At 40.2% G+C, this 24,661-nt stretch overlaps 1 protein-coding gene and 1 pseudogene across 1 annotated transcript; one reads left to right on the forward strand and one right to left on the reverse strand.

The window, feature by feature from the left end:
* Nucleotides 1-1,812: 1,812 nt before the first annotated feature.
* Nucleotides 1,813-8,505, reverse strand: eomesa (eomesodermin homolog a). The gene is made up of 7 exons (XM_039665935.2): nucleotides 8,113-8,505; nucleotides 6,350-7,204; nucleotides 5,806-5,960; nucleotides 5,030-5,151; nucleotides 4,511-4,669; nucleotides 4,363-4,424; nucleotides 1,813-2,966 (listed from the first exon to the last, which is right to left on the reverse strand). The coding sequence occupies exons 2-7, from the start codon at nucleotides 7,066-7,068 to the stop codon at nucleotides 2,189-2,191; spliced, it is 1,995 nt and encodes a 664-aa protein (XP_039521869.2). The 5' UTR covers nucleotides 7,069-7,204; nucleotides 8,113-8,505; the 3' UTR covers nucleotides 1,813-2,188.
* LOC120475258 (uncharacterized) overlaps nucleotides 8,137-24,661 on the forward strand; it is a 44,487-nt pseudogene continuing 27,962 nt past the window's right edge.

Genomic DNA, 24,661 nt, shown 5'->3' on the forward strand with positions numbered 1-24,661 from the left:
CCTGCATTATATGACTGACAGACAAGAACGGTTTGACCTAAAATATCAAAATTGAAACTACTGCGGAAACAAAGACACCTACATCTCTTGGATGTCCTTGAGGTAAGCTAAAACATATCAAAAATTAATTTCAAAGTGAACTATTCCTTTAAAAATAAGGCGGACTGGTGACCTCAAAGCTAACAAACATGGACTGGTGTGGAACAAACAAAATGCAGACAGAAATACAGTAGTCAACATTTGAAGTGGATCAAAAAGTCCGTTAAAAGACAAGAACGGGTAGGCCTATTGTTTAAAATGAATAGCTATGATGAAAGGGGGTTTGATCGTGTTGACTAGCCTTGACTGCAGCTATTTATTAAAACACCGTTTTCATATTTAAACCGTCATAAGACGGTGTGTTCTAATACTCAGGAAGTAAAAAAGAGCGCGTGATCTCGGCGATCCGGTGTGGGATTCGCTGACACGAGTGCTGAAGGAGAACTGCACATTTATAGCCCCGCTACCCCATCATCAGTACCCGCCCGGGGCAGATGATCTCAGCGCCATCAGGAGCTCGGCATCATTACAAGGTGTTAATTGGAGTTAGTCGGAGTCTTCGCTTTCTGTCAAGAAGTCTGACAACAGAATTCATTAGACTTAAAAATACCGGGGCATTGAAATTAACTCTAGAGGGATTCGCTGATGAGGAAGGATTGCGAGCTGACAGACAGAACAGTGCAATTCTCCCCAAACATGCCAAAAAAATGAGGCCCGTCCTCGTGCATCTCGCTTAGGAAGTTTATCAGCTCGACCATCTTCTCATATTTGATGCGTAATTTTCACACTTTCATTAAGCCTCTTCCGAAGAAAATAGCAGGAAGTCACTTGCCTCCTCAATTAAGAAAATTGCATGCGTCAAAAATGTAGGTCTTGAAAATGAAGGGTGTTTAAATATATAAATGCATCTTCTTTTATAAAAACAGCTGTTATTGCAAAGTAAACTTTTTTTAGATCATGCGTTTCATCACAATTAGCCTATAGGCTGGAAATGCATCCGATCCATCCTTTCTGTTCTTGGACTGTTGGATGCATTGGAAGATTGTGCGGCAACTGTACAGAAACGCTTCTAAATGTGTTTTGCACTTTTAGTCTGAAAAGGAAAATGTATTTGTGTCCGTTTCAACTAAAGCGCAGAAAATAGTGGCCATAACACAGAAAATGAGGAACCGCAGTGACTTCCTCTGTCAAGTTCACCCTGAAATGCGTTTCGTATGATCCGAAATAACTCCGGGAAAAGCTGCTAATATACAGGCGACAAACTCCTGTTTGACAAAAGAAAGATAAACGACTCGCGCGCCTTCAAATTAAGACATAACGGTGCGTTTGTGGTTGATTTTCAGAGAATTGTTCAGTACAAAGATTGTTCTCGAATTATTTAGAACATTATTAGTTAAAGATAAATAAAATAAAACCATATCTTCATTGAAAAAAAAATAACACGGATTTTTGGTTTATTGCGTAAATTAGGGTTATTTCTTAAATGGCTGTAAAACGTTTAAATGTATGAATACAAATTACATTTTAAAAACAACGAAAAAAAAAGTTTTTTTTTCCTTCGCTTTACAAACTTTTTGCCCGTTCCCGCAAAATTGCCGTTTATGAATATTTAGACGTTATAAATTGACCGTTTAAAACAAGAAAACGTTATGTAAATTAACGAATTTAATTTTCGTTCTTTTTTTAATATAAATAAAGTCCATGAATAAGTGTAGTTTTAAAATACATTTTCGTTAAATAAAACGTACAGCAGAGAAACCCAGACAAAGAAAGTATGAAAAGCACATTTTATTTCACCTTTCATAACAGTGCCATGAGAACATTTGTACAAGATACATCACAATCTAAAGTGCACAAATACTGTACAACAGAGAGATCTTAAATAAAAGGGGGAAAAAAAGAACAAAAAGAAAAACACATTATGGGCTTCTTATAAAAATAAGATTAAAAAGGGCATGCTTTAAAAAGAATACAAAGTAAAAAACCCCAAAAAAGAAGCGTTTGTATTTCACAAATAAACAAGCACAACCGGGGCGGCACGAAAGCTTTGGCACTTGCAGATTAAAATATTAAAAACACAACATGGTAGAACACTTCAAACAAAATAAGAGATGAAGAGAGAATTCATAAACGATCTGGAAAGCAGTTCTTAAGGGCTTGTGTAGAAGGCGTAATAACCCATGGCTTTATGGCTCTCTTTGTTGTACTCCTCCGAGCTCAAGTCCTCACACTTTATAGTGGGCGAAGCGTCCGTACTGGAGCCGCCGGGCGAAACGCGCCTCCTCTTACACGCCATGGCGTACCCGCTGGAGTCGCCCGAGTCGACGACTTTCAGCACCGGCGGGGCCTCCATCCAGGGGGCGGTGGTGCCGGCGGTCGGGGCCGAGGTGGAGCCCTCGTCATGAAGCTTGTCTTTAGAGGTTAACAGGTCGTCGGTGTAGGCCGGAGGACTCGGTCGGGGTGACCAGGGCAAGCCGGTGGTCATCTTCCTCTGATACGAACTCCTGCTGCTCCAACCGGCCGCCATCGACGCGAAGGCGGAGTCTGGGTAGTAGCCGAGCGCGTGAGGACTCTGCAGCGGAAGCGGTTTAATGCCGTACGGCAGGAGACTGGACGCCGAGTACTCGCTATCGTAGGACAGGTCTAGTTTGGTGGATGCGCCGCTCTGTTGGACGGGCCCCACGAACCAGCGCTGAGCCGAAGCCGCGCCGGAGGCCGAGTCCTCGCTCTGAGGAGAAAGCAGGCCGTTGGTTTGCGGCACGGCGCGCTCGCTGCCGTAGAAGCGGTGGTTTTGTGGCAGGTTGTTTACAAACTGGTCTTGGAAGAAGGGCTGCATTGCATAGCGGGCGCCGGGGACAATCTGGTGCGACCGTGGAGAATCAGTAGGAGAGGGCGTCAGTCTGTCACTCTCTGGAGCCGTGTACATCCTGAGAGGAAAGAGAGAGAGAGAGAGGGACTGTTAGCAATTTGTCGCATTGCATTCTTTAACAAGAGGCGATGTATATAGACACGCTATTCGATAATTTCAGTAAACGCATTAACTACGGAACCTTATTTTGAAGTGTTACCTTATCAGGTCCTGCTTTACTTTTATTCAAAACATATTACTTTCTCAAAACATAACACTTTCTGGTGCCTTGCGAAATCTAAATTAAAGATCTTCACTAAAGAATTCAATGGCAACACGAATAATAATTCTTAAAGCATTTCAAAGTTTTATCCGTTCATATTATTTAATGAACCTGAGCTGACGTGAACTAACAGTTTTTAATAGATACTCTTACGAATGTTAGCTAATTTTAGTTAATGCATTAACTAACGGAACCTTATATTGGAGTGTTCCCATATTGGATGAAGTCCCACTTTACCTGCATTCAAAACATATTACTTTCTCTCTCTTTTTTATTTAAGGCGTCTACACACTTAAATAAATAATGATGGCTCCAAAAACCTTTAGCATCAATGAAACCTTTTCTGTTGGACAAAAAATGCTGGGTTGTTTAAACTGATGTTTGGGTTAAATATGGAAACAGTTGGGTTTAAAAATTTGAATTTAAAAACAAACTGTTGGGTTTAAAAATTTGAATTTAAAAACAAACTGTTATGGTTTAAAAATGTAACTTAATTTTAAATTTTTGTTTTTTTTTTTGTTTTTAAATTTTTGTCCATATTTGACCCAAACGTGTTGAAACAATCCAGCAGGTTCTTAAGATTATTCAAATGTTTTGTGCACCAAGAATTTTTATTTTTATTTTAAGAACTTTTCACTAAAAGGTTCTTTTGGCAACTTGCTAAATTTAAAGATCTTCACTACAGAAATATTGTATAATTTAATAAGCAAATATAAAAGGTAACACTTTACATTAGTAGGCTACGAACCATGAATAATATTTCTTAAATTTCAACATTTACTAATACATTACTTAATAATAGTTGTATGTAATGGACCAGAGCTGACAAACTAAAATTAAACATTTTTATTTGATACTGTAACAAATTGCTCATTATTAGATCAATTTAGTTCATGCATAAACTGATGAACCTGAAATTGAAGTGTTCCCATAATGCCAAAGTCCCAGTATTCATACTACTGAATTTTATCAACTTTGCACTGTAGCATAAATGCATACAGATTGAAACCAGACTCATGTACCTTACAAAACATGTTTTTGTTTAAAAGAAAGGTTAGAGTCATTTTATGGTTCATAAAATGTTGTTAACAAAAGGAACACCCTTATATTTTGGGGCCGTTTTCATAATTCGGTCAGCAATAATGGGTTTTGCACTTCTCAGTCAGGGAGGTTTTGTTCGAAAGGCACTTACGAATCATAATTGTCCCTGAAGCCTTTTGCGAAGGGGTTGTGGTCGATCTTAAGCTGTGTGATCTGCAATTAAACACAAAGACGAGGAGTTGAGAAGCGGCATGAAAGCAGAAGTGGCTGAAAGGAGCTGTGGCTGTGTTTTTGCTTACGTCGGTGTTCTGGTAAGCCGTTACAGCGATGAACTGGTTTTCAGGGAAAGTGAAGGTTTGTGTTTTGGCTTCGCTGCTCATGTCCTCCACCCCGTCCTCCGTCACCTCCACGATGTGCAGTCGAGGCTGGTATTTATGCAGGGACTGGAGGACGATCATCTATTTTAACACACACACACACACAGTGTTTGTGCAGAGTTCATGGCCAGCGCTTGCTGTAGGTGTCAAACCCACACTGAAGACCTTTGAGATGACTGTGTGTGTGAGGTAGAAACATTTACACACACGCTCATCTTTATCTTTAAAATGTGCAAGATGCATCGGATCTCTGCAACATGCACTAAAATTCATTCAAAATAAAGTAGTATTCTAAGGTTTTTTGTTAATATTTCTATATGCATTCATAGTTTAAGAACATCGCTCATTGCGCAAAAAAAACAAAAAACATGACCTTCATATTTTCCGTCTAAAACTTAAACATTGACTATTGCACTTCTTTAACAGAGTGATGTTATTTACCTGAGTATTATTGTTATTCGCACCCTTGTTGTTGGTTAGCTTCAGTTTCCCGAATGATATTTCTTGTCTCATCCAGTGTGCCCCAGTGTTTGGTGATTCAGGGTGAACATAAACCTTGTTTCCTGCAGAAAAACACACGCAGAACATTAATGTTTTGCCTTATTAAATTATTAGTTGGGTTAAATGAAGCAGGGGACTTTTGCATTGAAAATTATTATCCTTCATGTAAAAACAGATGTATCATGACTAAGAGCGATTTGTTTTGAATGATTATAATACACATAGGAGAATAACACGTTCACCCCCGCGTGCTCAAGTGTCATCGCTGCAAATCGCTCACATTAAATGCGAAACTTCTTTCGTTGCATTGAAACTGCTTTCATTTTCAAACGAAATTCCATTTTAAAGTGTGAAAAAATATCGAAGATTAAATAAAGTAACGCATAAACGGTAACGTTTGTTTTAGCTCTGAAATTGTTTGAATTAATTCGTTGAATTTCAAGCGTCGTTGGAAACAATCATATATTCATAAATTATATTACGGAAGATTCTATACATCGAATCTATTCGTTTATACCAGCATCGAATGAAGATTAAATCCCACTCAAAAAACGAATTTCTAATTTATTTTTTCGTTGCATTTAATTATAAAGGCCATACTCGAATACGATTGTATTTATATTTTCCAGGAGAAGAAAACCCGTCACCGAACACGTCTAACTGCAGTTATAACAGGTTGTCATGTTGCTCCAATTCTTCTCAGTTTTTCTCCTCACCTTGCATGTTGTTGTCCGCTTTCCCGCAGGTGACCCATTTCCCGCCCTGAAATCTCCAGTGGTTCGGATCGGCCAGAACAATCTCCACAAACACATTATAATGCGCCGTCAGGTTCAGTCCAGTGATGTTAAAACTTAGAAATGGGAACATTCGCCTGCAAATATGATTATTAATAAAAGAATTAACAATGACCGATTCGTTTTACCATCCTGAGAAAATAATATTCGTTATTCAAAGACATCTTGTACGGTTTTTTTTCCTGTTCAAAATGTTACATTTTAAACCACGCACCCTCTAAATTATTAAACATTTATGTTCTAAATGACTTAATTTTAAAGCAAAACTTTAACAGCATTTTTTATTTAGCCTACAGCAGCACTCTAAAACATGCTGGCTTTTTTCAGCACATGGACAAAACCAACCGTTGGGTTTCAAATTTGAATTTAAAACCAACCGTTGGATTTAAAAAATACAGTTAAATTAACGGTTGGATCCAAACCGACATTTTTGTTTATAGAGTGAGTTCTTAAACTTCTTCATTACCTGCCCTGTTTGGTGATGATCATCTCCGTCTGATGGCGGTGAAATTTGAGCCACAGCGGTCTGTTACACAGGTAAACCTGCGCCCTGGTCGCGGAGCCCGAACCCGGGATGGGCATCGAGCTCAAACTGGAGCCCGGTCCGGGATAGGACGGGTACAGGCACCCGGGACCCTGTCCGAACTGATAGCCGCTTCCAAACTGACTCCGACTGGCGCACACGGCGGATGAGAACCCGGCGGGTGGAAGAACCGAGCCGTAATGCAGAGACGACGAATACCTGGACCCGTTCGAGCCACTGTACACCGAGCCGGTCTGACCCCCGTACGGGAAGAGAGAGCACGGGTTGGTCACGTCGGAGCTCGGTTGGGAAGATGATATGAAATAACGATCAGTGCCCAGTTCGTCGATGTTGTAGCGGCGCGCGCTGGACAGCTCGTCATCTCCACCGATTACCGGAGAAGGTTTCCGCGCGTCCGGCGCCGCCGCTGTTGCTTTAGTCCCGGTGAAGCTCTCGGTGTCCGCCTCATCCATCAGCGTGTTCCCGCCACTCAAGAACTTCTTGGCACCGGAGCTCTGCTCGGAATCTGTCCGGTCCATGTCCTGAAAATCGATCTGCGTTGACCCCGGGCTGTTGTTGGTGCTCTCGGAGGACGTCGACAGGTTGTAGAAGGTCTTGGGTAAGTTTACAGATGCGCCAGGGAGGATGCTTTCTAACTGCATTCTTCAATACACTGATACGGGGATGAGGATCAATCAAAAGCTGGTCGAGATCAATAAGTAGATCACACCAGGACGAGGCTCCGTGCGCCCCGCAGTTTGACCTCTAGAGCGACACCTCCGGATTTTCAACTGTAATCTGTGTGAGTGACAGAATTGTTTGAGAGAGTTTATATATTCTATCTCACTCGAGGGGGCGGAGCCTTCGCAATTCGTGCGTTCTGACCGTTTTCTCATTGGCTCTCGTTTTATCTAGGCCTACTGTTAAAAACATATCACTTTCTCTTTTTTAATTATTTAAGGCTTCTACACGCTTAAATAAATATTGATGGCTTCAAAATCCTTTAGCGTCAATGAACCCCTTTCCATTGCACAAAAAGCTGGGTTTAACGATATTTGGGTTAAATATGAACCAAATAGACAACCATTGGGTTTAAAATTTGACTGATAATTTTAAAAAAAATCCGTTGGGTTAAAAAAAAAAATCACTTAATTTTAAATCAACGGTTGTGTTTGTTCATATTTGATCCAGACGTAGAAACCACCCAGCATTTTTCTGTAGTTAAAGATTCGCTATATTTTGATTATTAAAATGTTTTGTACACCAAGGAATATTTTTTATCTTCAGAGATTTTCTCTGAAAGGTTCTTTAGGGAACCAATTGTTCTTCTATATTGCATCGAACCCCCCCTTTTTGGAACCTACAATTTTAAGAGTGATTTTTTTATTGACTTAAAACCGGCCCTGCTAAACACCCCCTGGGTTTTTATATTAACGTGGAATGCATCTAAGTTGACTAAAAACATACTTATCATAGAACGTTTCAAAATTCGTTTCAAGCCAATTAATGAGTGTTAATTTGAGACTGACATTGAACCCACTGAGGAACTTGGAAGTGGATTGACACCATTTTCGATGCACTGAAAACAAAACAATTAACGAGTCCTCCAGGCTGACCTGAGAGCGGTTGATCTAAATACACTTGAGCTCGACTGAACTTGGCAACCAAAATAATTAACAAACGATTAATGAGGAAAGCAAACTCACCACAGACTGTCAGTCAGGACCGCCATGCCTAGAGTTGCTCGTGTCGTGGAGGTTAAAGTTCACCACCCCTCTCCGGTTCAGTGTGTTTAGGCTCAATCTCTTCTCTTCTTTTCAGCAGCGGAGTCCAAAAAGCGCTCAGATTTTAACGAGCTCGAGCAGCAGCAGCGTAAGTAAACGTTCACAAATTCCGTGAGATTTTAACGTGCAATTACCCAAAGCATTCCCCGTATAAAAAAATATTGTTGTATTTAAGTGCCTAATCTACGTGTTCTAATGTGTAATTCTATTGTGAACTCTATTTCAGTGTCTTCATGATTCGGACGAAACACTGCTGGAGATTGTTTTCAGCGTGCACGAGGTGAGTGAGTGAGTGGGGCGCGCACGCGTGCGTCACCTGAGGAGTTCTTAAAAAACCTGCGCCTTTAATAATAGTAGCCTATACATAAAAATATTTTTTTAGTTAAAGTACATATAATAAGTGCAATTAATCATTTTTTATTTAGCCAACTTAATTTCACAAATAATAATAATGGATACATCTATGAATTAAAGTTTAATTGATGTTTACATTATTCCTAAATAAATGTCTGCTTTAAGCTATACTAAACAAAGTCTTTATTTATAAAATACTCGCATTTGTTTATTAAACATGCATTTATGATTATAGGCTACGTTTAAATATTTAAAGCGAAACATTGCGTCCTTTTAAATTGTGATATTGAGCTCGAAATACGCAGGTTGTATTTATCAAAACGTATGCACACGATTTAAACAATGTCTGAACACATTTTCGAAACGCGAAAAAAAAAGGAAAAGAAAACACCACCCAGGTCAACAGATGGAAAAACAATTGAGCCCCAGTTCACCATAAGGTAATATCTGATTGTCTTTATCATCAGGCGGTGGTAATAAAAAGAGAGGGGCGGGGGAAAGGCAAATCCCACCCGGCTCAACCTCTTTCCAAGCTCAGGGAAACCGGCCAATTATTTTTCCGTGTGAAGGAGCCGGTGATCGTGAAGGAAGAGACAGCCGGGCGGATAGACACCGCCTTATTAAAACCCTTCTGTACCTCAAATCTGATAAAAGAGAGAGAGACAAACGCACGGAATCGCTGCTTTATAACGATACGGAACCACGCGGACCGGGTGGCGATAATGGCCGGTTACCCGGAAAGGGTCACACGCTCAGCGCGAGCGCTCTTTAATGAAAAACCCACCGGGTGTCCTCATCAAACCCATCCACTGACTCTCTTTAGCTCGGCATTGTAATTAAAACTCCATGATGACAGCCATGGGCTGCATGCTAAATTAAAGAGTCTGTGATACATTTAATAAGTCACAGGTTGTGATTATATTAGGCTACTAAAAAATAACACCGTCAACCATTAACCTATTCACACTATTTGCTGCATTTGAGCTCATTTTATTCGCTTTAAAGGTGATATCATTAATACTAATATGATTTTAGGGTAACATTTGTAAGAAAAGACACATTTTTTTTCCCTTAAAGTCACCATGAAATCAAAATCAGTGATTCGTTTTTTTGTAGTGGAATATTGCAGTTTATCTGTGCACATCATTATTGTTTTAAATTCATGTTCCTGGTAATCTTGAATCAGAATTAGAGCAATGTCCCTTCTCTGATGATGTGGGCGGGGCAACCTGTCACTCACATGAAATCAACCAATAGGAAACCATAACTAAATCAAGCCCCGCCCACTTCCCACTGGGATATACGGCTCAATAGAGAAGAAAAGACTAGCGCAACTTCTGTTTAATTCTGACTTTAAATCAGGAATTAAATCAGTCTTCAAATCTGGAAGTTTATACTCGTTGATTATGTATGCAATGAAAAGCAAAGTTAGATTCGGACTCCGGCTCACGTCGCCTCGTCGTCTCAGCTCAGCCGCTGTGTCTAAATTATGAAATCAAATCCTGAAATGATCTCAACTGATGGTATGAGAAGGTGTGATGTAAAGACGATCCACACAGGGCACCTGCGAAACACACACACACAGGAATGATTATGCGTTCTCACCTGACAGATCCCGGGTCCCAAATGCCTTGTAGTTTTTAAGGTGTGAGATTCACAAGGATTAGCTCCCAGCTAAGAGGAATATTGAGATGAGAACGAGTTCTCCGTGCAGAATACTGAATTCTGCTTCAGCGTTCAGACCAGCAGACACACTCGTACAAAGAAAGGCTGTTTAACGGCATCGATGGCTCCATAACAAATCTTTCAGTTCCTCATAAGCTTCTTTAGATTAGGTAAATGTTGACGTTTTGGATCCTTTATTTTTAAGAGTGTAGAATGAAGCTTTGAAAGTGCATGAGATGTTTTAAATGCGTCACGTTTTTGCATTATTCATTAAATGTAATTTGATTTAAAAGTGGCTTTATTTTAATCGCTTTATGTATATGCATCATAATGTTTTCACAGTATTCCTTAAATCAACAGCTTGGAATCTTATATGAATATAATGGACAAAGCTTCGGAAGTTGCTTTAATTTTATTGCTTTATTTAGCCAATCATATACCGGTAAATGCATCATCATGTTTCAAACGTGTTCACATTATTGCTTAAATCAACAGCTTGAATCAGGAAATTTGGAAGTTGCTTTGTATATTTACGCTTCACAATACACTGTATTATCCGTGTGCAGATGTGTGTTTATGATATGTGTGTGTGTATGTGTGTTTGCATGTGTGCAATCTAGAGATGTGTGAAGAATTTGGGGAAAAGGGGCTAAAAATCTGTGAAAAGACAGAGAGGGGGGCTGGAACTCAGCTGGAAACTGATTGGCTGCCAGCCTGAGGAGGAAATAAGAGTCTGCTGTCCTCTCCGGTCTGGGACCTCGGTGACCAGGCGCAAGATGTCTGTTTCGGCCCCCGAGGGCCCCGCCGCGTCTCCTCAACACTCCTCCGCCCCTGAAAGCGTCTTTCTCATTTTATTATTGACTGGAAATGCCACCCAGTCTTTATTTCCCTCCCTCGGTTTCTCTGTCTCTCTCCGAGCGAGTCGGGCGAAAGGCTGCGGGTGAATCAGGGTCACTCAAAATCAATAGTGTGCTTTTAGACGGGACAGATACATAAGGGACGGTAATAGTCTTAAATGTTCTTTTGTAACTCTCAGAGGCTTTGGTGGAAGATTTGGGATCAGTCACAGTAATTTTATCCCTTAAAACTCATCTTTGATCACCGAAATGACATATTTAGACATTTTTTACTTGGAAAAATGTCTTCATGCCCTTAAAATAGCTTGAGTGTAATTCGACACCCTGGGCTCATTTAGTATGCACGGTTCTCTGAATATGCAAATGAGCTCCACTTACTCACTCAGAGATCCACTGGTCGACGATCACAGGTTGATCTGATTGGTTACAAGGTGGTTTGTGACGTCAGAAACACCAAAGCGTGTTTTTGAGACTGTCTTTGGTTCACTGCAGTTTTAAGGAGGAAATACTCAGGAATGCTGTCCACTTATCAACGCACACATGGAAAAAAGCGTATTAAACACACCACATACACACATAAACAACATTAAACGCTGGATTTACACCAGCTGTGGTATAACATACACATTAAACACTCATTTATGTACATGGATAATGAACAACATAAGCGCTTTGTAAATATCGTTTTAGTAGGTGCTGACTGTATAGATCAAGCTTCTTAAGATTTTTCTTAAAAGCATGTCTGTAGTTGTTTTAAACTTTACTTAACTTGACTTATTTATCTATAGATTACATGCTTTTACTGATTAGAATAATGATGTTTGATTGGCGGGCGATAAAAAGGACTTATGCATGTATTTTAAATTGAACAATACTGAAAATGATATTGTTTGCTATTAATCTGCCGCGTGTCAAAGTCAAGCGCAGGACAGTCACCGTCCAGACGTTCATGACCTTCACCTGTTGTGTCACGCATTGTCATGCACTCGTGACCTTTGACCTGTCATGTCACTCCTCCGCATACACTCGTGATGTGACAGTGGTGTATCACCGCAGGCCTTGCGGTGCCGTCGCTAAATGTTCGAGGCGTATCAAACGTTACTGAGGTCAGATGATGACAGATGACATATTTACCCTCAAGCTATGTCAACACCTCGTTAGATCTATTCATCCATCCCACCATCCAATCCAATCCATCCCACCATCCAATTCGTCTATCCATCCATCCATCCATCCATCCAATCCGTCTATACATCCATCCATCCATCCATCCAATCCGTCTATACATCCATCCATCCATCCATCCATCCAATCCATCCCACCATCCAATTCGTCTATCCATCCATCCATCCGTCTATCTCTCCCTCCATTCATCCATCTATCCATCCGTCTATCTCTCCCTCCATTCATCCATCTATCCATCCATCTGTATATCTATCCCTCATTCATCCATCCATCCATCCATCCGTCCGTCCGTCCGTCTATCTATCCCTCCATTCATCCATCCAATCCAATCCATCCCACCATCCAATTCGTCTATCCATCCATCCGTCCGTCTATCTATCCCTCCATTCATCCATCCATCCATCCATCCATCCATCTATCTATCCCTCCATTCAACCATCTATCCATCCTTCCGTATATCTATCCCTCCATTCATCCATCCATCCATCCATCCATCCATCTATCTATCCCTCCATTCAACCATCTATCCATCCATCCGTCTATCTATCCCTCCCTCCATTCATCCATCCATCCATCTATCTATCCCTCCATTCATCCATCCATCTATCCATCCATTCATCCATCCATCCGTCTATCTATCCCTCCCTCCCTCCATCCATCCATCCATCCATCCGTCTATCTATCCCTCCATCCATCCATCTATCCATCTATCCATCCATCCATCCATCCATCCGTCTATCTATCCATCCATCTATCCGTCTATCTATCCATCCATCTATCCGTCTATCTATCCCTCCATCCATCCATCACTTCATCCATCTATCTATCTATCTATGTCTATCTATCTATCTATCTATCTATCTATCTATCTATCTATCTATCTATCTATCTATCTATCTATCTATCTATCTATCTATCTATCTATCTATCTATCTATCTATCTATCTATCTATCTATCTATCTATCTATCTATCTATCTACCTGTCTACCTGTCTGTCTGTCTGTCTGTCTGTCTGTCTGTATTTCACAGACGACTGTACAAACCTCCATAAAGCGACCGATAAAAGCGCAGCTCTCTCAGTCACGGGGAGCACGGATTGGTTTTAGAGGAGCGTTTCCATCTCTCAAGACGACCAGAAAACCAAATAAAGTTGAATTACGGCTCGTACGCATAGATTCATTCCAACTCAGCCCAAAGTTTACGTTTCCTCGTAAACCCGCTCCCGTTCTGACCCGTTCGCCGTGTTCTGTGGCCACCCATAAAAGCTGAGTGACCCCCGGTGGCCAGAGGTCAGGGGTCGCCGTCAAGGGGAAGGAACTGTTGTCAGAGTCCATCAGCACATGAAAGCGCTGCATTCCTGCTTTATGATGCGATCGGCCGCTGAAGCCTTTGCTCGGCGCTAGATTCATGAACGCCGTTGACAGGATTAACGCCGTACGTCTCATTAGAGGACCTCGATGCTGAGCGCCGCGGCGGGAGGCGAGCTGAGAAACTGAGCCATTAGTGTGTTTCGTCTGCGCTCGCGTCTGCTTTCACCTGCTCTCGTCTGCATGCCTAACACACATATGAGAACGGTCACATTTAAACGTCATCTCTGATGCTCTTGAAAATCCGGCAACATTCCATTCTGCAATCATTACGAGAATGTTACATTTGAACGTTCTCTGAACATTCCGAAACAAGTAACATTCAAAAAATGTTAGACGAACATTCCAACTGAAAGATAACTTTGAACAAGCGTATTAATGTCACTGGAAGAGCGTTTGTTCATAGCTTTGAGGGAACGTTCCCTGTTTTCTGGGATCAGGATTTATTTGCACATGAAGGTCAGTGACACTCGCTCTTTAAAGAGATGAATGTCAGTGTTTTCAATCAGCGCTCATTGAGTATCCGATGCCTGTTTGCTGTCAGAGCTTTTTGTGTAAATGTTCAGTAACGTCAAGTGACCCCTAAATGTTCCTGGACTCCACGTAACACAAGCCCCAAACAAATCAACGCTGAAGCAAGAGTTCACCCAGTTCTGTCATCATTTACTCCTGCCAAACCTCCAGAACTTTCTTCCGTTGAACTCAAAAGAAGATATGAGAAATGCTTTTCTGTCCATGCAGTAAACGTCCATGTTGCTTTCTACAGTTCACAGAAAAAAAAAAAAAAAAAAAAAAATATATATATATATATATATACACACACTGTAAAAAATATTTTCAAGATTTGTTAACACAACATTTTTTTCTTTTGTCAAATCAACTTTTGAAAAAATTTTGAAAAAATTGTTTAGTTCAGACAACATATAATTTTGAGTTTCTGATGGTTAAATTAATCTCCTTCATTGTATTAACTCACTTTTTCCAGTTCAATGAACTTAAAAATTTAAGGCAACCAGGTTACTTACTTTTTTAAGTTAAACCATCAATATTTTTTTAACAGTGTATATATATATATATATATTCAAATCCAGTTTCTCTCTCTTACTGTACTATAAGGGAAAAGCATAACATTTGAAGGAGTAAATCATATCAAAATCACTGCATGACTTTGTTTTTTGTGTAAAAAAACACAAAAGATTAAAAGAAAAATAACTGTTGTTTTATCCATATAGTGAAAGTCAATGGGGTCCAATGATGTTTCTGTGAGAAAAGAAATGCACACTGGACTGGAACAACAACGGTGAGTAAATAATGACTTGTACATGTTCTCTGATACTGTATGTCAGGCGATGTGAGTTTTAGTCCTGTTAATCTTGTCAAGTTTCTCTCTGTTTTGTCAACCAAATGTCAACCATAACATTTAAATGAGTAAATAAGTCAAGTAAATGTGAACATTGTCACCATTTACTCACTATATGACTTTCTTTCATCTATAGAACACAAAAGAAGACATTTTGAAACATGTTTCAGTGGGTGTTTTTGTGCACATTGAAAGTCAATGGGGTCCAAAGTTGTTTTGTCTTCATAATATCTTCTTTTATGTTCCACAGAAAAAGAAAGAAAGAAATGCAGTTGGAGTTAAAACAACATAATACTAATTAAGGCCTCTGTAAAATGCTTTTCTCTGATAATTAATGTTGCAGAAATGCAGCTGATTAATCCAATCTGGTCCTTTTCATACTGTACTACCAGTGAAAAGGCCAATATAACAGAATAGAAGGAATAAATTTTGATTTCTGACATTATTTACTCACTTCAGACCAGAATGACTTTCTTCCAGAAAGGACGATATATTGCAAATTGTTCATTCAATGTGAACAGATGCTATCAAGCTTCGAAAATAACAAAAGCAGCTCGTGCACTATATCTTTTAAAGCCAAATGATAGTTTTGCATGAGAAACATGATGGCTTTTGCATGAACAAACTCCTTTTCTAGAATAAAATGAAATTCGGTGTTTGTTCTAAAGCACATCTGGGGAATTGCATGATATTTTTGAACCTAAGATGAAGCCAGTGGATTAGATGTGCGTATATGCACAGATGCAGATTGCGGATTGAATATTCTGCGGGTTTGGCCGCGTCTGCTGCCGTCAGCTCCATCTCATCTCCTGTATCCATCCAAGGGAACCACGTAATACCATTATAAGACACACGGATGAGTCCTGGATCAGCGCTCCACGAATAACCTCACGCTGAGACGGACCGGATTTCTGTCTGGTCCCGTTTAGTTTAGTCGTGGCCTCCTAACCGGAGCTGACCTCTGTGTGACCCCGGGCCGGGCCTGACCCGTTTCTCGCCTCTGATCTCTCGCTCCTCTCCGAACGCTGAAGACATCGACCGGCGGGCCGCGGGATGACAGGTGCTAAAAGTTTGACGGCGCAGGCCACAGATACATGCTTTGAAGAAAGAGTGATGTCTGTGTGTGTGTGTGTGTGTGTGTGTGTTTGTGTGAGAGAGAGTGTGTCTGTCTGTGTGTGTGTGTGTTCGTGAGAGAGAGAGTGTGTCTGTCTGTGTGGGCATTTACACTGGCACCAGTGTTATTTAGCTATTATTTATTTACTGTTTTAGTATTTTGAATTTGGCTTTTTAGTTTTTTAGCTTAAATGTTTATATTAGTTAAATATTTCTATTTAGGTTTAATTTATTATTTTACCCCCCCCCCCCCAATATTTTTAGAGCTTTAACAAACTTATTTTCAGTTATTTTAATAATATGGCAATAATTGAACCCTGAATCAACACATTTTTTAAATCGTTTTCCCCACATATTCCTATTTGTGTTACATACAGGTACTAACATTCTATTTTATATTGTTAGATTATATTTAAATATTATTTTAGAACACTATTGTACATACTATCTGTACATTAAAGTAGTCTCAATTTTTTTTCAAAACTCAAGTTGCCTCTGAGAAAATTGTGCATAAAAATATCTGAACTTTTGTCTCGATGAATAATGTATCAAAATCACAGCTGTAATTATTTCTAGTTTGTTAACTAAAACTAAAACAAAAAACATAAAAACATTTCAAATTAAATAAATAGTAACGGAAATAATTTTTAATTTAGTTCAATATAAAATAACTAAAACAAAAATAAAAATAAATAAAAACTACATAGCCATTATATATATTAAAAAAAAACAATAACTATTAAAAATGACCAAACCTTTAAATAAAATAAAAATGTGAATGGAAAATCTAAAAAATAAAAAATATATATAATCACATTTCGATACTAAAACAACACTGTAATCTGAATCAGGGCAGGTTCAGCACATTGCCAAAAATACGTGCAATATGCAAAGAATAATGTGTCCCACAATGCAAAGAACATTTTTGCTGAGCATTTGCATTCGATGCAGTGTGTGTGTGTAAACTAAATATTGCAGAAAGAGTAGATGCTGTTCAGAAATCAGTCTCAGAGTGTTTTTTGAGAGTAACGTGTTAATTGGCCAAGATAACTAAGGTTTTTCTCTCGTGTGTGTGTGTGTGTGTGTGTGTGTGTGAATGGGCAGATATCCCCTCAAGAATAGTAAAACCTGATATTCCCTACTTTGTGAAGACTTCACTCACAAGGAAAATTGATTAATAAACATAATAAAATGTGTTTTTTTGAAAATGTAAAAATGCAGAAAGATTTGTGTGATGGGCAGGTTTACAGAGACCATTACAAACCATTACATCTATGGAGGTCCTCACACGTATAGGTAAACCAACATGTGTGTGTGTGCACTTTGTAGGGGTCACGCGGTGAGTCCCGCATGCGGCCCGGTGTCGGCGGCCCACGAGTGCTGTTATCCGGGAACAAGCAGGGCTTTTATCACATCTCCAGCTCTGACTCAGAAACTGCATTTCCAGCCTCTCTCTCTCCCTCTCTGTCTCCGGGACGAACGAGTGGACACGTTTCTCCACAGCAGTTCAAGCGCAGGAGCAGCCCGTCAGGCCCGTCTCTGTGAGTCAGAGGTTTTTACACCTTTCGCTATGAAACACACACACATCTCTCCGACTCTCAGCCTACTCAGGCATATGCTGCTTATGAAGACATGTTTATTGCTTTAAACCTGACCCCACAGAGAGAGGGAATCCCAGGCCTCGCTCTGTCTGAAACCAGTGCACTCCGCTCAACTGATTGAGGATATATATCACATCATAACGTCACGTGAACACCAGTCATGCTTGTGCTTTTAGTGTATTCTGTGTGATCAAGTGCCATTATTGTGCTTTTTTTAATATTAATATACTCGTGTCAGTTGAACTAATTGTGAAAAAACAAGGTTTGGATCATAACTTTGGGTTAATACCAGTCATGCTTGTGCTTTTAGTGTATTCTGTGTGATAAAGTGCCATTATTGTTTTTTTCAGGATGTTCGAACATTATCTCACGACCAATTCGGATGAGTGAGTAAAATGTGGCTGATTTATCAAAGTGCAGATAAATTGAGTTTTGGTCTCTTAAAAGAAAGAATCGATTCTGAACTGTCAGTCAACTAATTTGCATAATGGTCTTGATTGGCTGAAAAGCGTCTCTTAGCCCCGCCCTCAAACATTAGTTGTAGCTGAACTTGTGTAGGTTTGTTACTAATTTGCATAATAGTCTTGATTGGCTGAGCAGCGTCTCTTAGCTCCGCCCTCAAACATTACTTGTAGCTGAACTTGTCTAGGTTTGTAACTAATTTGCATAATGGTCTTGATTGGCTGAACAGCGTCTCTTAGCTCCGCCCTCAAACATTGTAGTTGTAGCTGAACTTGTCTAGGTTTGTAACTAATTTGCATAATGGTCTTGATTAGCTGAACAGCGTCTCTTAGCTCCGCCCTCAAACATTGTAGTTGTAGCTGAACTTGTGTAGGTTTGTTACTAATTTGCATAATGGTCTTGATTGGCTGAACAGCGTCTCTTAGCCACGCCCTCAAACATTAGTTGTAGCTGAACCCTCGCCATCTTTACTGTTCTCATCACTGTGATCAAGACCTGAGATTCACATATGATAATGAGCGTTTGGTTCCTGACTAATCACAACAGACTGGGTCATCTGACCAATCAGAGCAGAGCAGCTTGATTACAGTATATTTTTTTTTTTACCTTGGATGCATATTGTAGGAGACTCCAATAGGAGCACAGTAGGGGAACGTGTCGGGGAAACGGGTACGTGTATAGCATGAGGGGCAGAGCTTATTTGTAATCATAAATTAAAACAACGCCAATGACAAACGATCAGGAAGTGTCTCATTCAGAGGCTGCATCCGTCAAAGGACACTTATAAACCAAGCGTTCGATGTCCGAGAACATGACGAACCTGCTGTTAAATGAGTCGGTCCATTAGATTGCTCTTGTGTCTCACAGCTGTCGGTGATGGATTCTTACACTGTATTGAATTATTAAGAGCAATTATCAAACAGCTGGTTTAATAGTTAAGGCTTAAACTGTATGTCTTCTACATACATCTGGTGAGAGGGGAATATATTAGTTTAGTTGATGATCCTTGTCTTTTATATTTATATATTATATATATAAAAAAAGTCCTGGAAATTGATCACTAAAAAAGAGAAACCCTGTCATTGATATCAGTTATCAGATATTAAAACATCATTTTCAGTATAGGCCATATTTTCCATACTGGTTCATCCCAACATAGCATATTCTCATTTCTAGACGTCTTTGTCATCAGTGGCGTCTCGCTTGGCGAATCGCTGGTCTTTGATGAGGAGAATCTCAATATTGAAGGTGCAGGACAGAAGAGGTCTGTGTATTTATCTGAGATGGTGTAAAACAGTCTGGACGGGCCGCCTGTCGACTGGACTCAGATCAGTTTCAGACGCTGATCAGATGGGTCTCCAGCAGCCGCACACACACACCCGACAGGCCCGATGACAGCAGGCACTCCTGATAAACAGACACACACACACATGCACATTGACTTAGCTATCTAAATGGGGACTCTCAATAGACGTATTGTTTTTTTGGATGAATCAATCCATCCCTCCATCCATTCATCCATCCCATCCATTCAATCTATCCAATCCAATCCAATACAATACAATACAATCCATCCATCCATCCATCCATCCATCCTTCCTTTCATCCATCCATTCAATCCAATCCATCCATCCATTCAATCATCCTTCCATCCATCCATCCATCCATCCATACAATCCATCCATCCATCCACCCAATCATCCTTTCATCCATCCATCCATCCCATCCATTCAATCCAATCCAATCCATCCATCCATATATCCATCCTTCCATCCAATAATCCTTCCATCCATCCATTCAATCCAATCCATCCATCCATTCAATCATCCTTTCATCCATCCCATCCATCCAATCCATCCATTCAATCCAATCCATCCATCCATCCATCCATCCATCCATCCATATATCCATCCTTCCATCCAACAATCCTTCCATCCATCCATTCAATCCAATCCACCCATCCATTCAGTCCATCCTTCCATCCATCCATCCAATCATCCTTTCATCCATCCATCCATCCCATCCATCCAATCCATCCATTCATCTATCCATCCATCCATCCAATCATCCTTTCATCCATCCATCCATCCATCCAATCATCATTTCATCCATCCATTCATCCATCCAATCATCCAATCCAATCCATCCATCCATCCATCCATATATCCATCCTTCCATCCAATAATCCTTCCATCCATCCATTCAATCCAATCCATCCATCCATTCAATCATCCATCATCCTTCCATCCATCCATCCAATCATCCTTTCATCTATCCATCCATCCATCCAATCATCCTTTCATCCATCCATCCATCCATCCCATCATCCTTTTATCCATCCATTCATCCATCCAATCCATCCATCCATTCAATCATCCATCATCCTTCCATCCATCCATCCAATCATCCTTTCATCTATCCATCCATCCATCCATCCAATCATCCTTTCATCCATCCATCCATCCATCCAATCATCCTTTCATCCATCCATCCATCCATCCATTCAATCCAATTCATCAAAATCAAAGCCCTCGCCTCTAAACTTTTTGTTTAATTTGATGAATCTTAGCTAATTGAACTCAAACGATCCAACTTGACGTGGTCCTTTGAAACACGACTACTAATCGCTGTCCCTCGAGCGAAGTGGAGTGCGAGAGAAAGTCCAGGCTGTTCTCAGATCAGCTGCTGTGGGGAAATTCCACCAGCACATGACAGGAGTGTGTTGCTTTGGATCGTCTGTTGGGTGTTTGCGTTTCCTTCTGTGCTTGTAGGTTAGCCATGACGGTAGTCCAGACACATGCGATCTTCCCTGAACATGCTGCCCGTGTGTGTGTGTGTGTGAGAGAGAGAGAGGTCTTGGCTTGTAGGATTTGGACCTCTCATCCTAGAAACAGCCGGCCCAGTTTGGACTCAGACCTGGTGTTAATGTCCTTTTTTTTCTCCAATACAAATCTGTTGTGTAGCAACCCCCAGATTCTCCTTTACCCACAAACCGCATGTGTTTTTAAACGCACAGCAACACACATGACAGGCACACATAGAGAGAGACGTGTTGCTTATTCAGGTGTTCATGCACAACTACACGAGATTAAATCAGATCCACACAGAGATTCAGAGATGGATGAGTGGATCATTTCTTTCTTTTCGGGGGTGCAAAGATCAATTACAGTACATGCATATCTTTACCATCAGTATTACTAACTGTAACTGTACAATAGGTTTAGGTTAAAGTGAAATCAATCTATAATTACATCTATTTACTTCCTTAAACATGCATTGCAATTCATGCTCTTTATATTTTTAGAGATTTTTCACCAAATTAAAATTCAGTCATCATTTAATTTGGACCCCATTGACTTTCATCATATGGAGAGAAAAAGACAATTCAAAATATCATATATTTATAAAGGGTTGGAATTATGCAAGGGTAAATGATGACAGAATTTACATTTTTGGGTAAAATATTCCATTAATTCATGTTTCTGGTCTTATTGTGATTGATACATTGGTGCATGTTTTCTTCATAATTCCATTTAAAAGCAACATCAAGTCACGCACAATATTCAAATTATGATTGACAACGTTTAGTTTCAGTCTGAAAAAGTGTCCCATGATGTCATTAAATGTGTTTGTGAAACATGCAGTTCATAGAAGTTAAATGTGTGAAACAGGCAATCCACATATTGAGGATTATTACCAATGCAATCCATATATTGAGGATTATTACCAATGGAATCCATATATTGAGGATTATTACCAATGCAATCCAAATATGTTGGGTTATTAGCAATGCAATCTATGTACTGAAGATTATTATTGCAATATTATCAATGCAATCCATATATTGAGAATTATTATCAATGCAATCCATAGATTGAGGATTATTATCAATGCAATCCGTATTTTAAAGATCATTATCAATCTATATTATCCAAATATTGATTATTAAGACAGTTTAGAGTTGAAAAATGTCAGATAAGGAGATGAATCAAAAACCTTTTTAAGTTGCACAAAGAACTCTTTATTCTGTAGTTTTGTTAAAGGAGCCAGAAACCGAAAGTTTATTAATGCTTCTTGTGTGGGTGTGTTTGGGTACTTGAGAAAAGCCTTTGTGATCGTGAGGGCTGGCGGCTGGGACGGGCCCTCCTGGCAAAGCTCATGGCGTCACGTCAGCCCTGATGCGTGTGTGTTTGTGTTTGTGTGTGTGTGATGAATAAGAACGGCTCCTGAGCTCGAGTCTTATGCAGAAGCATCAATCAGCTCAGAATCACACCTTCACCCTCCACCCGCGCGGGGGGGAGTCCTACATGAGGTCACCGAGCCTCTAAACCTGAGAGTGGGAGGTGTTGAGACGACCAGGGAAAGAGAAAGAAAGACAGACAGAGACAGAGAGAGAGAGAGCGCGCGACATTTGTGGTGGGCTGCATTGAACACCACAAATCTGTGCTTTCATTTTCACTCTGCCTGTTCATGCTCACCCCTCACATCTGATACTCATACTCATTTACACAATAGCACACACACACAGTTACAGGAATTATACACAGTATATTTGTTTCTCTAAATACCCGGCTATGTGGAAGTGTGGCCTTATTATAGCTTGTCAAATTAGCCCCTTTTTGGGTGTGAGCAAAAACGCACCGTTTTTATCTGTGTCGCTTTAAATGCAAATGAGCTGCAGCTCCGCCCCCGTTCAGAAGAGGGCGGGGCCTTTACACAAGCTTCAGAGATTCCAGCAATAACAAAACAGGCCAATCTCACTGATCCGTAAGGCAGCGAGTGCAGCCTTGTACGGAGAGACTCACTTTTAGACGCTTCTGAAGGGTTAGTGGATACGTGTAGGCTATGTATTGTAGTTGTGGAGTTACATTGATTTACGTCATGTTGAACTCTTCTACAAGTGTCCACAGTTCCTGAGGTGTTTATAAGACAGCGGTGATGTGTTCTGGTCAATAGTGTTCAATGTCGTTTGTGCTCGACCACAGAACAGTTGCAGGCTTTGCTGGATCTTCTCCAGTGCGTTGGAACTCGTCTCTGTTGGCGCTCGCAGAACCGAATGTCGGCTGGTGTGTGTAAACGTGCAGATTAGGGGCCGCTAATATTATAAACGTGCTGATTAGGGGCCACTAATATTATAAACGTGCAGATTAGGGGCCGGTAATATAATAAACGTGCAGATTAAGGGTCGCTAATATTATAAACGTGCAGATTAGGGGCTGCTAATATTATAAACGTGCAGATTAAGGGCCGCTAATATTATAAACGTGTAGATTAAGGGCCGCTAATATTATAAACGTGCAGATTAGGGGCCGCTAATATTATAAACGTGCAGATTAAGGGCCGCTAATATTATAAACGTGTAGATTAAGGGCCGCTAATATTATAAACGTGCAGATTAAGGGCCGCTAATATTATAAACGTGCAGATTAAGGGCCGCTAATATTATAAACGTGCAGATTAAGGGTCGCTAATATTATAAACGTGCAGATTAAGGGCCGCTAATATTATAAACGTGCAGATTAAGGGCCGCTAATATTATAAACGTGCAGATTAAGGGCCGCTAATATTATAAACGTGCAGATTAAGGGTCGCTAATATTATAAACGTGCAGATTAAGGGCCGCTAATATTATAAACGTGCAGATTAGGGGCCGCTAATATTATAAACGTGCAGATTAGGGGCCGCTAATATTATAAACGTGCAGATTAGGGGCCGCTAATATTATAAACGTGCAGATTAGGGGCCGCTAATATTATAAACGTGCAGATTAGGGGCCGCTATTATTATAAGCGTGCAGATTAGGGGCCGCTAATATTATAAACGTGCAGATTAGGCGCCGCTAATATTATAAACGTGCAGATTAAGGGGCCGCTAATATTATAAACGTGCAGATTAGGGGCCGGTAATATAGTAAACGTGCAGATTAAGGGGCCGGTAATATTATAAACGTGCAGATTAAGGGGCCGCTAATATTATAAACGTGCAGATTAGGGGCCGCTAATATTATAAACGTGCAGATTAGGGGCCGCTAATATTATAAACGTGCAGATTAGGGGCCGCTAATATTATAAACGTGCAGATTAAGGGCCGCTGATATCATAAACGTGCAGATTAAGGGCCGCTAATATTATAAACGCGCAGATTAGGGGCCGCTAATATTATAAACGTGCAGATTAGGGACCGGTAATATTATAAACGTGCAGATTAGGGGCCGGTAATATTATAAACGTGCAGATTAGGGGCCGGTAATATAATAAACGTGCAGATTAAGGGCCGCTAATATTATAAACGTGCAGATTAAGGGCCGCTGTTATTATAAACGTGCAGATTAAGGGCCGCTGATATTATAAACGAGCAGATTAAGGGCCGCTAATATTATAAACGCGCAGATTAAGGGCCGCTAATATTATAAACGTGCAGATTAAGGGCCGCTAATATTATAAACGTGCAGATTAAGGGCCGCTAATATTATAAACGTGCAGATTAAGGGCCGCTAATATTATAAA

Source organism: Pimephales promelas, chromosome 18, assembly GCF_988280905.1.
Source record: "Pimephales promelas chromosome 18, fPimPro1.hap1.1, whole genome shotgun sequence".
Classification (NCBI taxonomy): domain Eukaryota; kingdom Metazoa; phylum Chordata; class Actinopteri; order Cypriniformes; family Leuciscidae; genus Pimephales; species Pimephales promelas.

Coding starts and splice junctions, on each gene's coding strand:
- eomesa (XM_039665935.2), bottom strand. CDS start 7,068: ATGCAGTTAGAAAGCATCCTCCCTGGCGCATCTGTAAACTTACCCAAG. Junction 5,152..5,805: donor AGCGGACAACAACATGCAAG/GTGAGGAGAAAA, acceptor GTTTTTCTGCAG/GAAACAAGGTTTATGTTCAC. Junction 4,425..4,510: donor CGGCTTACCAGAACACCGAC/GTAAGCAAAAAC, acceptor GTTTAATTGCAG/ATCACACAGCTTAAGATCGA.